This window comes from Ochotona curzoniae, unplaced genomic scaffold, assembly GCF_017591425.1.
Source record: "Ochotona curzoniae isolate NIBS_2020 unplaced genomic scaffold, NIBS_Ocur_1.0 contig_50, whole genome shotgun sequence".
Classification (NCBI taxonomy): Eukaryota; Metazoa; Chordata; class Mammalia; order Lagomorpha; family Ochotonidae; genus Ochotona; species Ochotona curzoniae.
In genome coordinates, this window is record NW_024466446.1 from 3,037,376 (window position 1) to 3,051,247 (window position 13,872).

The following is a 13,872-nucleotide window of genomic DNA, read 5'->3' on the forward strand; positions in this document are numbered from 1 at the left end:
ACCGTGTAAGACCTGGCTTGTCCACTGAATAATCCTCATTCCAGAAGTCTGCTTCTTTAGAAGCATTTAGAAAAAGCTGGAGGAGGAGGAGAAAACAACCAAACTTCTCGGATGCTCCTGAATTAAAATCCATCCCAAAGAAGTTTCTTTGGAGATCTTCCTAATCTAAATGCTGGACTCAGAACCCTAACGAAGAAAACAGAGAAGACAGAACAGGTCAACCAACCATCTCAGCTATGATGGACTATGTCAATCAGTTGATTTTTCAAAGATCTCATAGTGCTTGGAGTGGCAAGATTGACAGCGATTCATGACTGTGGCAATATCAAAACCACTTGAGCAAGAACCTCAGAGCATGCCCTACATCTGGGACCTGGGGAGGGTGGGAAATTGGGTGGGCCTTCTCCCTTAAATAACCCCCTTTAAACATGAAGGTAACAATATGGAAAACATACTAGTATTATCCACTTTCATGTAGCCCTTGAACCTTCTTACCCTAATTAACTTTGTAAAAAATGTCAAAATAAAATCTTATAAACATTAAAAAAAAAATCAGAAATCAGAAATGCTAAAATTAAAAAAAAAATCAGAAATCAGAAATGCTAAAATTAAAAAAAAAAAAAAATCCATCCCACGTGGCTGATTCAACTTGGAGATGAAATGATGAAACACTGTTAGAGCCATGCATTTTGCACTTAGGGACTAAGGGACTGAGAAAAGCAAACTTCTCTGCCTTACAAAGAGAACAGCACCCAGGTGAGACCAGGGACAAACCAAAGAGGCCAGAGGGCAGTAGATTGTGAAGGGGTCCCACTCCCAGCGAAATACTACTAGGCCTTCAAGAATCATTTTCTTGTACCACTCAATGCAAGAAGTAAATATACATGTTTTCTCTTGCGCTATGTGCCCTGCAGCCTGTTGTTCGAGTTAGCAGGAGTTACGCTGAGTGAGGCCACAGCAAGCGTCACTGCCCAGGTGTGAACCCTGCTGTAGGCTGAAAAGCCAAAGGCCTAGAAAGGCAGCCTTGTTCATCTCCCTGGAATGCAGGAAGCCTGTGGCCCCTCCCAGGCCGGGGAGCTTCTCCTGGCAGCCGTGGGAATCCTCTGAGCAAATAAAGCCCCAGGATTCTCTCTCTCCACCCCCAGATCAGTCATTAAATATTGCTTGAAAAGGAGCAGCAAAGTTGGCCAGTGCTTAAATAATATACTTTGACCGAATATTCACTTGTCAAACTTGAATGTATGTGATCTGTGAAAGAAGGCGCCAAGAGGAGAGGCGTTCTGGACCCAGTCTCAGAATTGACAAGCTGTGCAGCCAAACTGCAGCAAAGAACTCTGTAGTCCTCAGTGGGTTCATCTTTAAAGTGGGCATAATGCTATCTTTCATTCTTCAAGGGAAACTGATGTCTCAGGCAACAGGAAAATCTCTTCTAGGTCCCTTCCAGACTCAAGGACAATAACAATAATGCGGGCTTTTCCTCAAAAGGGCTATTTTGAATTGTATGTTTCTTAGATCTGTTTTACTCTGCCAGCCTAGAAAAAAGGGCCTGTAATCACAAGGCTTTTTTCAAGTGTTTGAGACTTGTCCAGATTAGCAAGAAGTCTAGGTGCTCCCCCAGAAAGACCCCTGGCCCTATGATCTATGCTCTGTGATTCCGGAAGATGGGATCCCACACATCAGGTTGGCCATCAGTCCCAGGGAACCCCCATCAATCCTGGGTGACTGTGCCAAACTTCAAGCCAAGAGTCCTTTCAGCAGGCGAAGAACCCAGACTTCTCGCACCACTACTGCAGGTGCGCAGTTGAGTCACATGGCCCCTCTCCCAGTGACCTCAGTGTTAGCTAGGTGCCCCACGGTGACTGCATGCTAACCCCGGGAGGGAACACAAAGTTTGTCGTGGTCCTTGCTGCCAGCAGACGCCACCAGAGACAGCCTCAAGGGGTTCCCATCTCAGAGCACTCCAACAGGGCAAGTTTTTTTCTCCCAGAAGCCTCCTTAGTACCAATAACACTTTGTCCCGTCTCCACAAAATAAGGCAACAGGTGGATTTTATCAAGCAACATGAAGATGGCTTGGCCAACCCCACACTGAACATAGAGGCAGCTGGCCTCCTAACCCTAACCCATCTTAGCCACAGGAGGGTGGTGACAAGTCAGTTACTGAGCAAGTCTATGGCTGATTCATACTGTATGATCCGTGTTCTTTTAGGTGTTGCTTCCAAGTGCAGTTTGCTATTTCTGAATTGCACAGGAGAGCTTCTAATCTCATTTGAAAAAAAATCTTCCATCACTCCCTAGTACAGGTAAGGAAGTGTCAATATGAAGGGGAGATTGGAGGGGAGGCAGGTCAGGTTCCTCCCAAAGCTTCATTAGCTGCTCCCAAATTAAAACAACAGATTACCTCTTACATATGGAGAGGGATGCTTTTTTCATCCTCAGTCAAGTACGAATGCAGGCAGCTGAAGACCATTTTGCTATTTGTAGCGATGCTGCCATCCCCGACACTCCTTGCTCCCTCCAAATGGCTTTGCACAGCATTCAAAAGAAAAAAATAAAAGTCTCCATGTATCCTGGACCCCGGATGTGGCTATGTCTAATCTGGAGGGCTTAAGTTTTTTCCCCTCTGGAGCTTAACAGTTTTGAAAACATCTTCAAGGGGAAAGGCACCTGTTAGGACATCTGAGGCCGGCCTCTGGTTCCCGCTAATGTGGGCCCTGGGAAGAAGCCAGGTGATGGTTCCACCGTGAGCTCCTGGCTCCAGCTTTCCTCACTGCACTTTAGCCTGTGGGAAACGAACCAGTGGGCCTGAGTGCATTCCCTCTCCCACAAACAGGTAGATCAAATATATCCATAAACATATCCTCATATGCACAAACGCTTCCTCACATGAGGCCTCGGAAGCCAGTGAAATTTGATTCTCTTTGTTTTTTTTGCCTTGACAGACAACTGACACTTAAGCATCTGCTGAAATGTCACCTCCTCTGGGAAGCCTTCCATAACCTCCCCTGTGAAGGAGCTCTCTTCTATTTGCGCTTTATTCCCCGCATCACATTCCCGTCACTTTCATAGGACACTGCTGCTTGTTTCACTGCCCCCCTCCATCAGTATGTAAGCCCCAGGAAGGAAGAGACTGAGCTTATTTTCTTTAGCGAATTGGTCTGGGAAACACATAGTCATCTGAACAAGAAAAGAGCAGTATAAAATGACTACCTATCACGGGGAATTGGAGCCAAAGGATTTGGTAAACCAAGAGCTAAACAGGATGCCCTAAAGAATGCATAGGCCTCCCATGTAAGGAGCAGGCTCTACACCCAGGGTTAAGACAGAGCATCTAAAAAAAGAGCCCCTGGGATGCTCCAACGCGCCCCAGGACGCAGCCGCAGATGCTGATGAAGGGTCCAAGGGCTAGGTGTCTGGGCAGCAGGTGGACGATGCCAGAAATCTGCCCTCTGAGATCCATACTGCAGGACCTGACAGGCGCCCGTTCCGTTCCCCAGACCCTCAGGGCAAGCTGCTCAGGGAGGTCTCTCTCTCACAGGTACTTCACAGCCGCCCCAGGCGATTCAGGAGGCAGCTGCTCGGGGCCTGTCCTGGGGGGCCTGCCCTTAGGAACCTGCAGAACCGCCCCAAGAACCAGGAAGTGACTACTCCTGCTTAAGTTTTCCCAGGGCTCTTGGTGGAAATACATGAACTGGAAACGTGTCTGAGAGGCCCAGATTCATTTTGACCGAGCAGGCTGATGAGTATAAAGCAGAGAAAAGACACAAGCAACCATAGCTATGCCTACGGCTAACTCCCAGATTGGAACATGTGGGGGGGAGTTCAGTAATTGGAGATTTAATTCGAACCCAAGTGAAAACTGTTTGCTTAGCATAGGCCTGGCTTCCAGCGCAAGAACAGGCCCCTGACTCTAGCAGGGCTAAGTTAAACCCCACTAATTTTTTCGGCCTGGCTCAGCTGATAGTGAGAAGCGCAGTGGGACAAGCCCAGCGAAGACCCAAGCAGCCCCGAGCCTGCTCAGGTGTGCCTGGGCCGAGGCAGCACCAGCTGCTTGGTGTCTGAGCCAGTCCTCGGGGTTCCGCGGATCTGCTGCTGGCCTGCCAAAGCGCGAAATAGACTCAAACATTGTATTTTAACGTCAGACTTAATAAAAACAATAAACATCCTGATTTCTCTGGCCACTTTTTTGTTGACACAAATTGTAGGGAGAGTTGCAGAGAAAAAAGTCCTTGTTCCAAGCTGTTTGCGATTTCCTAAGCAAGCAAAGCTTTCCCCTTGTCCACTGACCCTTTCAGATTCTATTCTTGTATTCTTGTTTCCTGTCCTGGGAAGTAACTGTGCAGAATTTCAATTACTATAGTCCCATCCATGCAGCATCTTTTTTTACACAAAGTGATGTTTATGCGTTGATGCTCTCAAGAAGTGTTTACTGAGCACCAGCTATATGCATCTGGTAACCAACCCAAAACAATGATGTTTCTGTTCTCACGAAACTCGGTAACATTTGAACAGGGAACTTTGAACAGACACACTGTGGGTGATGTAGACAAACTATTGAAACATTCCAAGAGGAACACAGAACAGAGCTGGGAATAAAAGTTGACTGTTCCTATCCTAGGATAGAAACTGCATCACTCAAGCCTTTTAACTTTTGATCTGGGGGAAGGAAATGTTTCTGAGCCACATTAAAGTAATTTTAACTCTGGCCAACGCCAGGCTTTAAAAAAAAAAAAAAAGGAAAGAGCAGAGATGAATTTTTGAAATATATTTTAACGATTTCAAAATATTTCAACGCTACTCCACTCCCTATCAATTCCTCAAAACCCCGTATATGCTCACGTCCTGCTGGACGGTTCGAGCATGAGACGGGGTGATGCTGAGGCGCGTGCTTATTTCAGGGGGATGCAGGACACACTACTGGGATTGAGCGGATACGTGCGGTGTGGGCTGCTCAGGTTCAAGCGGGAATCGAGAGGCGCAGGGCCACCTAACCAGTGGCTAGGATGGGCAAGTGGATGATTTGTCTCCTAAGAGAAACCAACCAACCAACCAACCAGGTTTCCTGCCACCCTCGCCGAATTAACAGCAAGCACCACCTCGGCCTGGACCCGTTCAGAACCCTTGGGATTGCACCAAAGGTTAGAGGTTCTCCGGAGGGGCGGTGAGCCCAGGCGGCCACCCGTGCCCCCCGGGGAAGGCGCCCAGGGCTGCGGCTGAGGCGTCGCCGACCGCCCCGGCGGCCTCCTTCCCCGCGGTGACGGGGCGCCCCCATCCTCTCAGCCCGCGTCCCACGCACTCTGTCCCTCGAGGCCAGGCGGCCTCGTGAGCGAGGGAAACCGCGGGGACAGTCCCCTCCGGGGCGGCCGAGGAAGGCGGCCCGCTCGCCCCGGGGTCGCACAGCCACGGCCGCGGCGCCTCGGGCCCGCCGCACGCCGCTCCTCCGCCCCGGGTCTCAGCTGCCCCCCGCCAGCCCCACGCCCAACGAGGCGGCGTCCACACGGAAGGACCAGGCCGGCTCCAGCGGCGCGGAAAATGGACGTGAGGCGAGCGGGGCGGGCGGGACGGAGCCTCCCCTCTCCCCCGTCTCCACAGGGGCCGCGGCGCGTTCCACAAGGCCGAGCTTGTCTCTTTAGGAAGACATGGGACCCTAATGAGCGCGCCTTCCGGACGCGGCCCCGGCGCGGGCTGGGGGTGGACCCGGCCTGCACTCCCGCCGCCCCCGCCGCCCTCCTCCCGCCGCCGCCTCCGACACCTCGTTCTCAGGAAGCGGCCAGGCCGCCGTCGCCGCGCGCCCGGTCCCACGTTACTTTGATTGACAGCTGAACAAATGTTTCCCCGGTTCGAACGCTCGCGCTCGGGAACGGCAGCCAAGGCGAAGCTCCGCCCACCAGGGGAGGCGGGCCTTCCCCGCCAACCACCCCTCCCCGTTCCACAGAGCTCCCGTGCCGTTGATTGGTGGGAAGCCACGGGCGCCGCCCGGCCCCCACGTGGGATCCAGCCCCCCGCCTCCCCGTCGGCTCCGCCTCTCGGCCTCGCCATTTGTCAGCGGTGAAATGATGGGCAGTAACACAGAACGGCGATTAATCTTCAGCCACCTCTGATTGGCTGCCGGAGACGCCTGCCGCGCCGCGGAGGGGCGGGGCGCTTGGAGAGCGCCCCACAGCGGTCGCGTGGCCGGCCGGTGATTGTAGTCAATCTAGGCCGTATTCTGCGCTGCGCTTGCCCGGGGAGGACTACATCTCCCGGGATGCTCCGCGGCCCCTCCACGGACGGTTGTGAATATGTATCAGAATGTTAATGATTAGCTGCTGCTAAATTTGGTCAAAGAAGTCACCTACACAGAGCGTGTTGTTAGAGCTGTGAGGAGCCGGTGTTTGTGCTGTTGGCTGCTTTTTTCCCCCCTCTCTCTCTCACACACTTGTATATTATTTCGAGGTGCTGTTCGTGGAGTTTGAAGGGAGAGAGAATTAAAAAAAAAAAGCCGCAAGCGTTTCACTTTTTTTTTTATAATCCCCTTCAATTTGGGGTTCAAAACAGGAAGGAAGAAAAATAAGGAAATGAGATGTGGTAAAAGAAGCTAAAAGGTGCCTTTTTGAAAAGATGGTTGCTGTGAAGTGAAAACAAAAAAAAAATCTCCAGAGAAACCAAAAAAAAAAAAAAAAAAAGCACCGCCGAGAGACCTCTTCGGAAGCAAAGGAGTTTGTGTTTGCTCTTTAGGGAAGGAGCCAGCTCATTCATTCGGAGGAATAACAGCCAATTAAAAGACAAATTACAAAAAAAAAAAAAAAGAAAGTTTGGAGTGGGACGCCGAACGAGCGAGCGAGGAGCGGGCGGAGCGCGGGGAGCGCGCACTTTCCTCGGCCGGGCCCGGGAGGAGCGGACGGACGTCGGAGCCTCGGCGCCGGAGCCTCGGCGGACCATGCCGGCCGGGGGTCCCTGACGGCCCCGCGGGGAATGCGGAGCGAGCCCGGGCGCCGGCAGCCAGCCGCCCGCGTCCCGCCCGGAGCCTCTCCCCTCGGAGCCGGCCGCCGCCGCCGCCTCCTCCTCCTCCTCGGGGCCATTAAAGCCGATGAGCCGCGCGCCTCGGCCCGGCGCAGCCCACTAGATCGGCTTCTGGATGATTCGCGACCTGAGCAAGATGTACCCGCAGACCAGACACCCGGTGAGTGCGTGTCGGGGGGTCCCCGGGGCGCCCCCCTTGCACCTCGGCGCGCGCCCGGCCCGAGGGGCGTGGAGAGCGGCGCCCGCCATCAGCTCCCCCTGCGCCCCCCTGGCCCCGGCGGGCGTGGGGGCGCCGAGCACGGGCGATGGACTTGTAGCCATTTTCTTATTGTTGTCTTCCGAGCCCCCCTGGAAGCCGCGCCGAGCCGTGGCCGTCCCCTGCGCAGGGAGGAGGGGTGGGGGTGGCGAGCGATGGAGGAGGCGCGACTCCGCGCCGGGGCGGGGAGGGAGGGCGCCCTCGGCGGCGGCGGTGCTGCTGCTGCTGCCGCTGCCGCCGCCGCCGCCGCTGCTGCTGCTGCTGCTCCTGCCGCTGCCGCTCCTGCCGCTGCCGGGCCGGCTCCGGCTCCGAGTGCGGGCCGCCGCGGGCCCCCGGAGCGGCCGGCCGAGAGGAGAGCCGGCCGGCCAGCCAGAGGGTGGCGGCCGCGCCCCCTTCCCCGGCGCTGACCGCGGCTGGACGCCATGGCGCGGGTCCCCCCGACGGGCCAGTTTCGATTCCGGGTGGGCGCGGCGCGTTTGGCCCCTGGGCGCCCCGGGGCTGCTGGTCATCCGGGGAGGGGAGCCTGGGCTCGAACCCGCGGGGTCCGGGACGCGCGCGCGCGTGCTTGCTTGCGTGCGTGCGGGGCCGCGGGGCTCGGGGAGCCCGCCCGGGGGGTCAGTGGGTGGGTGGAAGGGGTGCCCGGGCCAGCCCCTGTCCCGGCTGCGGGGCGAGCGGAGGGCCCGGGAGGAGAGTTGCTCGTGCGTCCCCCCCCCCTCGGCTGGCTGCGGGCGCCGAGCCCCCCGCCCCCGCCGCGCGTGCCGTGTTTTCTCCGACTCCTGCTTCGCCTGTGATGTGGGGCTAATTAAATATTTTATTGTTGTTCTTTAGGCACCGCATCAGCCCGCTCAACCCTTTAAATTTACAATTTCCGAATCCTGTGATCGGATTAAGGAGGAGTTTCAGTTTTTACAGGCTCAGTACCACAGGTAAGGATGCCCACTTGAGCTGTTCGCCTGGCTCTCCTACCTCCCCACGCACAAACACCCCCCTTCTGTCGACTCTTTTTATCTCCCCCCCCCCTTTTTTTTTTGACTACTACAAAGGTATTATTAGCATTTTTTCCCTCTGGGCGGAAAGGTCAAGTCAAACGGCCTTTTTTCTCTAAAGGCAGATGTAAAGAAATGAAGCATTTCTTTTTTTTTTTTTTTTTTCCTCTCCGGTAAATTAGAAAAGAAAAAACAAAACCAGGGAGTCAGAACAATCGAAACTGGGGAGACTTGGAAAATGCTGAGGCCAAACTTTCAGTATTGATTTATTGGGGCCAGGAGGATGGGAGCTTGGGAGATCCTGGGCCCTTTCGCTTGCTCGGTTCTTTATTATTACTCCGGGCTTCTTGCTGCCTGGCCACCGGGAGAGCCAGGCGCCTGGGAGAGCGCGAGGGGGCGATTTCATGACTTCTGTGCCGAGAAAGAGTGTGCGCCTTGGAGGTCACGGGGAGAGTGCCTGGGAAGTGTTGCTTCCTTTAGTGATGCGCAAGGCCCTGGACCCCCTGGGCGCGTTGCCTCTGGGTGTTGGTCTTCAGCCTGCCTGTGTGTTTTGGAGGGAAAGGAAAGAGCCCTCGTTGTAAGACATGCTTGATTCATATTTTGAACCTCTCTTCAGTGAGCCACACTGTATTGTGACATTGTGCGAGGCTTCTGATGCGCTTGCATGTGGAATTAAACTGCTTATTTCCTTTTTTTTTTTTTCGTAAAATGAGTGCAGTGGATATTCAATTCTGTGTGAAACTGGAGCCTCAGAGTCACTAGGGGGTTTATTTCCTTAAAACTTAAAGATCAGAAAAAGCCTGCATTTCCTTCTTCCTTGAAGGGACAGTTGAGACTGGCATGGGCCACCCTCCCTCGCTGCCTCCTTTCCAGTAGTGAAGGTGGGCCTGGAGAGAGGTGGCGCAGGTGGGGACTTGGGGGGGGGTGCGGCTTTGTAGGTTGAGTTCTCCACTAAGCCATTGCCTTCTGTCTTGGACAGTCTGAAGCTGGAATGTGAGAAACTGGCCAGTGAGAAGACAGAAATGCAGCGGCACTACGTCATGGTAAGCCTGCCCGGGACCCAGGGTGCCTGGTAGTTTGGGATACCAAAAGCAAGACTATTTCAGTTGGCTGCAGGCTGCAGGGTGGATCCCAGGGGCCGTGTCCAGGAGCAACCTGTGATTCTAGGATGTTCCAGCTGGCCTTTGACAACCAACTGGCCTTTGACAACTCGGTTGCATGGGGTAGAATTTTCTGTGTTTTGTTTTTGCAGATTGAAAAAAAAAATTTAAAAACAAAACCTCCATTTATGTTTTGTTTAGTCCCAAGGAAAATGTTTTTGTTAGTGGTTTTCTTTGTTGTTTTATTGCGCTTGCTCCAGTCTTCAGCAGACGATGTTTCTGTATATGATGAACATTTGTCATGTGTCTCGTGTCTTTGAACGAGTGATGGCCAGGAAGAGGCATCGCATCCCTTTTGAAATGCATGACTGTTGTGTTTGTGTGTGCTTCCGATTCATGGCGCATCCTGTTGAGTTGAGCAGTCCCGTCTCCTGTGTACCTGACTTCTGCCAGCATTGCCGCAGTGCCAGTTACACCAGGAGCCGACGGCCATGGCTGTGCCCAGGGCTCTTGAGTAACTCTTGCCTTGGGTTTCCCTGGAGCACTTTGGCTCTGCGAAGGTGAGCAGGAGGCGGCTGCCCCTCAAGCCGTGTCACCTGTGCACGTCCCGTGTGGGCACCAGCAACAGTTGTGAAAGGCGAGTTTCTGCAGGGGGGAAGCGTCGGTGTGGCACCGAGGTGCCAGCATATCTTTTGGGCTTGGAGGCTCGTGGCGTTTGGGCATCTCCGAAGACTGTTGCAAATGCCACTGTATTTCGATTCAGTGTTTTCTTGTTAAGTTTTGAGAGCTGTTCTCTTGGAGCCTGTGGGTTAAGGCGACTTCTAGGTTTTTAGGCTAAAGATTGTGATTGCATTTCCCCTGTGGTTTTTTTTTTTTTTTTTTTTTTGGAATCGGTTTTGTGGGTATCATTGTATAGGTGAGGTATTTGTTTTCAGTAGACTTGGGGCATTTTGAATGAACTGGGGAAATTGGTGAAAGGCACATGGCTAATGGTTTTCCTTTCTTTCGCAGTATTATGAAATGTCCTATGGGTTGAACATAGAAATGCACAAACAGGTGAGTTACCATATCTTCATCGCCGTGTCCGATGACGGTCAGTCACACGGGCTCACTTTGAAAGGAAAATGAGATATTTTGCCGTTGTATTCTGAATGTGGTCATGGCTATGTGTGTTTTGAAAGACCAGGCTCTGGAGAGCGTGCTGTTTTTTCATGTGTCTCTGTATCTCCTATATCGCCCTAATATGAACCTTTTCAAAAGCGCTCTCCTACTTGCAGATGTGTCTTTGCATACTGTTCAGAATCCAGAGTGCTGAATTTTCAGACAGGTGATGTTTCGGAAGAGTTGCTTTATATACATTGGGCGTTGCGAACTTGTCTTATGAGCTAGCTTTTCTCGGAGAACAATCAAAAGTCAAAGTGGAAATTATATGGAGACCTGCTTGGCGCGATGTGAGGGAATGGGTCGAGGGTGAGCTGGGAGGATCAGAAATAAATCTTTGGGGCTGGGAGAGAAATGAGCGTCAAATCCCTGTGCCGGTGCCCCAGGCGGCTGAGTTGGGTCTTACCAGGAACGGTGCCCTTTCCTTCCAAAATTGAAAGTGCCAGTGAGCCTGCTTAGGAAGACATGGCCAGATTCAACGCCTGGTCTTCAAATCTAGCAATTAATTCAGCATCAAAAAAAAAAAAAAACAAAAAAACCTCAATGTTTGGTTGGAAAGTGTTGAGAGCTTAGACTCCAAGTTGCCACGCCAGCTTTTGTTTTGTTTTCACAGTAGACTGACTAAAATGGTTTGACTTACGTTTCCTAGACAGCTCTGTCTCTAAAATACTGTTTGGCAAAGATGAGTCCCTTAGGAAGCATTGGTTTGCAGTGATGTAGTGGAAGTGCTTCTAGTCTCGGCGGTTTTGGAATGGGTGTGTGTGTGTGTGTGTGTGTGTGTGTGTGTGTGTGTATGAAAAACTTCATGCTTCTCATCTCATTTCTGTTAAGGGTGGATGTCATTACTTCTAAGTTTAAAAAGTAGGAAGTGAAGTGTAGTACTGGGCTGTTTCTGTTGATGGATTGCTCCTGTGGATGTCTTAGCCCGCGTGCACCCAGGTGGTAGAGCTTTACAGCATGGTTGTTGGCGGAGGCGATCCTGGTGTTGGAAAACCTGAATGGCCCTGGGAGCCGTGGGGCTTGAGTCCCGTGAGGACTTGGTGTTCGCACCAGTGGACTAAGGCGGTATGAACGCTTTGGTGTGGTTTAACTAAGTTGAATTCTTCCTTTGGAATCTTTGCCATTATGGTGAAGCTGAGAAGTACAAATATTGCTTGCAGGAACAGAACCTGCTGAAGCCAGTGGGCGGATGTCCTTGGGCCTGCCTTACAGTGCGAATTACATGAATGATGCTGTCAGCGGATGGGCCGCGTTGCCTTTCATTTTAGCTTTGCTTTGTGGTCCTGCTCTCTTCCCGGTATCAATGTCTTTGTAAAGACTGAACCAGAGGGCTCATATCCCTTTATTTCGCATTCATCTGTGCCTGGTTTGTCATAACCGCTCAGGTCTCATGCCATCTCCATTGCTAAAAAGCAAATAGCTCGTATTTGTGTGTAATTCCTTTTTGGAAGGGAGGTAGTGTGTGGCTCCCTTAAGTTTACACATTTTATTCCTCTATAATTCTGTCATCTTCTTGTCCGGCTGCTGGCCTCCAGTGCCATCCATTTAAAATTGAGAAGAGTACATTTTTCCCTTCCCCCCCTCCTTGCTTTTAAATTCAATCATATCAGGAATCCTGAGGGCAGTTTATCACATTATGAAATACAGACAGCCCTGCAAACCACCTACTTATTATATTTTCTTTCTTTCTCCCCGTTAAGCACAGAGGCATATCTGTCTTTATTTGTTTCCTGGGCAGACAGCCTTAGTTCCTCTCAGCCTCTCCTCCAGATGCGCTCGCTGGGTCCCCGGGTAATGGAAAGCAGCAGTAATGCAGAGAGGTTGCCTCACGGCGTAATTGGGCTTAGTTCTCAAGATCGGGTTAGGCTTATTCACTTATTATATTTGTGTCTCAGAGGGCTCCAGAGCAGGAGTCCCAGGAGTCCTTGGAAGTCCCCGAGTAATTGGTGGCCCTGCTATTTGAAACCTTTGTGTATCTTTTGGTTCACGCCCCTGTTCTTGGCCGCGGCCAGCCACGCTGTATTTATTTTTAGAGAAATTTTTCATTGGAACAGAAAATGATGGCTGTGATGGAGGCATGACTGTGGTGCCTTAGCAAACTGATCAGAGGGTGAAAGTGTGAAGCAGACAAATGGGGGGGGACTGGTGCCACCACCCCCCCCATGATGATGCTCTGCATCCGTCACCCTGTATTGCTTCTGATAGAGAACTATAAAGTGAAGCCTATGGGGAGTTTGTCATTCTGAAATGAAAGCTAATGTAATTAGTACCAATTAAAGTACATTTAGTAAATTGGATTTAATCTTAATTAAGCCTGCATAATGTTGCCAATTTTTAACAATTATGTTTGAGAACATAATTAATTTAAATTTTGGTAACTGAGTAAATAGCATTACTCTGGTAGAATCAGTGGATTTTTTTTTTTAAAGGGGAATTTGGTGACCATGACATGGGATTGGAGCATAAAATATGAATATAATTTTTGGTAATCTTTGGTAGAATTGATATAGCTGAGCAGATGAACTTGAACAGTCCAAAAGTGTTTGGGTGGAATGTTCTAGGCCCTAATGGGAATTAATGCTTCACTGGTGTCTTAAGTTGGGGCATGAATGCGAGGATGACAAATAGGACCTGGTTAGAAATAGCACATGTTTTATCATGCTGTCTTCAGAATGACATTTTTAAAAATGAAAGAACACAACTCTTTATACCCTACGGATTTTCCCGAAATGTGGGAGGTTTTTATTCTTTGGTTTTTGACCAGTTGGCCTGCCCAGGTGGGTTGGGGTTACTGATTATTCTTTGAAATCCCCTGCGGCTTTTAAGTGGGTCCATAACATGTGATACGTGGAGTTGATACCATTGCTAAAGCCCACTGATGCGGCACCTTCACCTGGCAGGCTGTAAATAGAGAAATCCTCTCGGCTGGGACGTGATGGCAGCAGTTACCTTTCCCCAAGTTGGAAAGTGCACGTGGGTGAGGGTGGGTGCTGTGTGCCTTCGCCCTGGAGAAGAGTGGATGAGAGCACGTTTTGAATTGAAAAGAGACCGTCTCATGACTCCCGCAGAGTTAGTATTCTGAAATCCCAATTCTCTTGGTTTAGTATTTGAATTTTTGAGATCATGACATTTTAGAAATGCGTAACACTTTAGAATCTGAACGTGAACACTGCACATTTTTGCGTGAATACTTATGCGTGTATTTTGGGTGCGCGCATTGTGTTTTTTGGGGTGTGTGTGTATATAATTATTCTTTAATCAAAGGAAGAAAATTCCAGTTTCAATCCAAGCCATGTAAATTTTATTACAAGACTTGGGCCACAACCGTTTGAGTGCTGCTAAAATATTAATTGAATAGAAATGAAAGG

General features: G+C 51.0%; 1 protein-coding gene across 25 annotated transcripts in view; it reads left to right on the forward strand.

Moving 5' to 3' along the window:
* Positions 1-6,316: 6,316 nt before the first annotated feature.
* TLE4 (TLE family member 4, transcriptional corepressor) overlaps positions 6,317-13,872 on the forward strand; it is a 130,450-nt gene continuing 122,894 nt past the window's right edge. For 9 of the 25 annotated variants that reach the window (XM_040988821.1, XM_040988804.1, XM_040988812.1 and 6 more), the window contains exons 1-4: positions 6,319-7,161; positions 8,086-8,183; positions 9,223-9,286; positions 10,355-10,399. In XM_040988821.1, the coding sequence (XP_040844755.1) occupies positions 7,117-7,161; positions 8,086-8,183; positions 9,223-9,286; positions 10,355-10,399 (252 nt within the window). In that variant the 5' untranslated portion in view covers positions 6,319-7,116. Of the gene's footprint in view, positions 7,162-7,609; positions 7,719-8,085; positions 8,184-9,222; positions 9,287-10,354; positions 10,400-13,872 lie in introns of those variants that run through there. The other 16 variants (XM_040988810.1, XM_040988809.1, XM_040988805.1 and 13 more) reach the window with 10 other exon arrangements.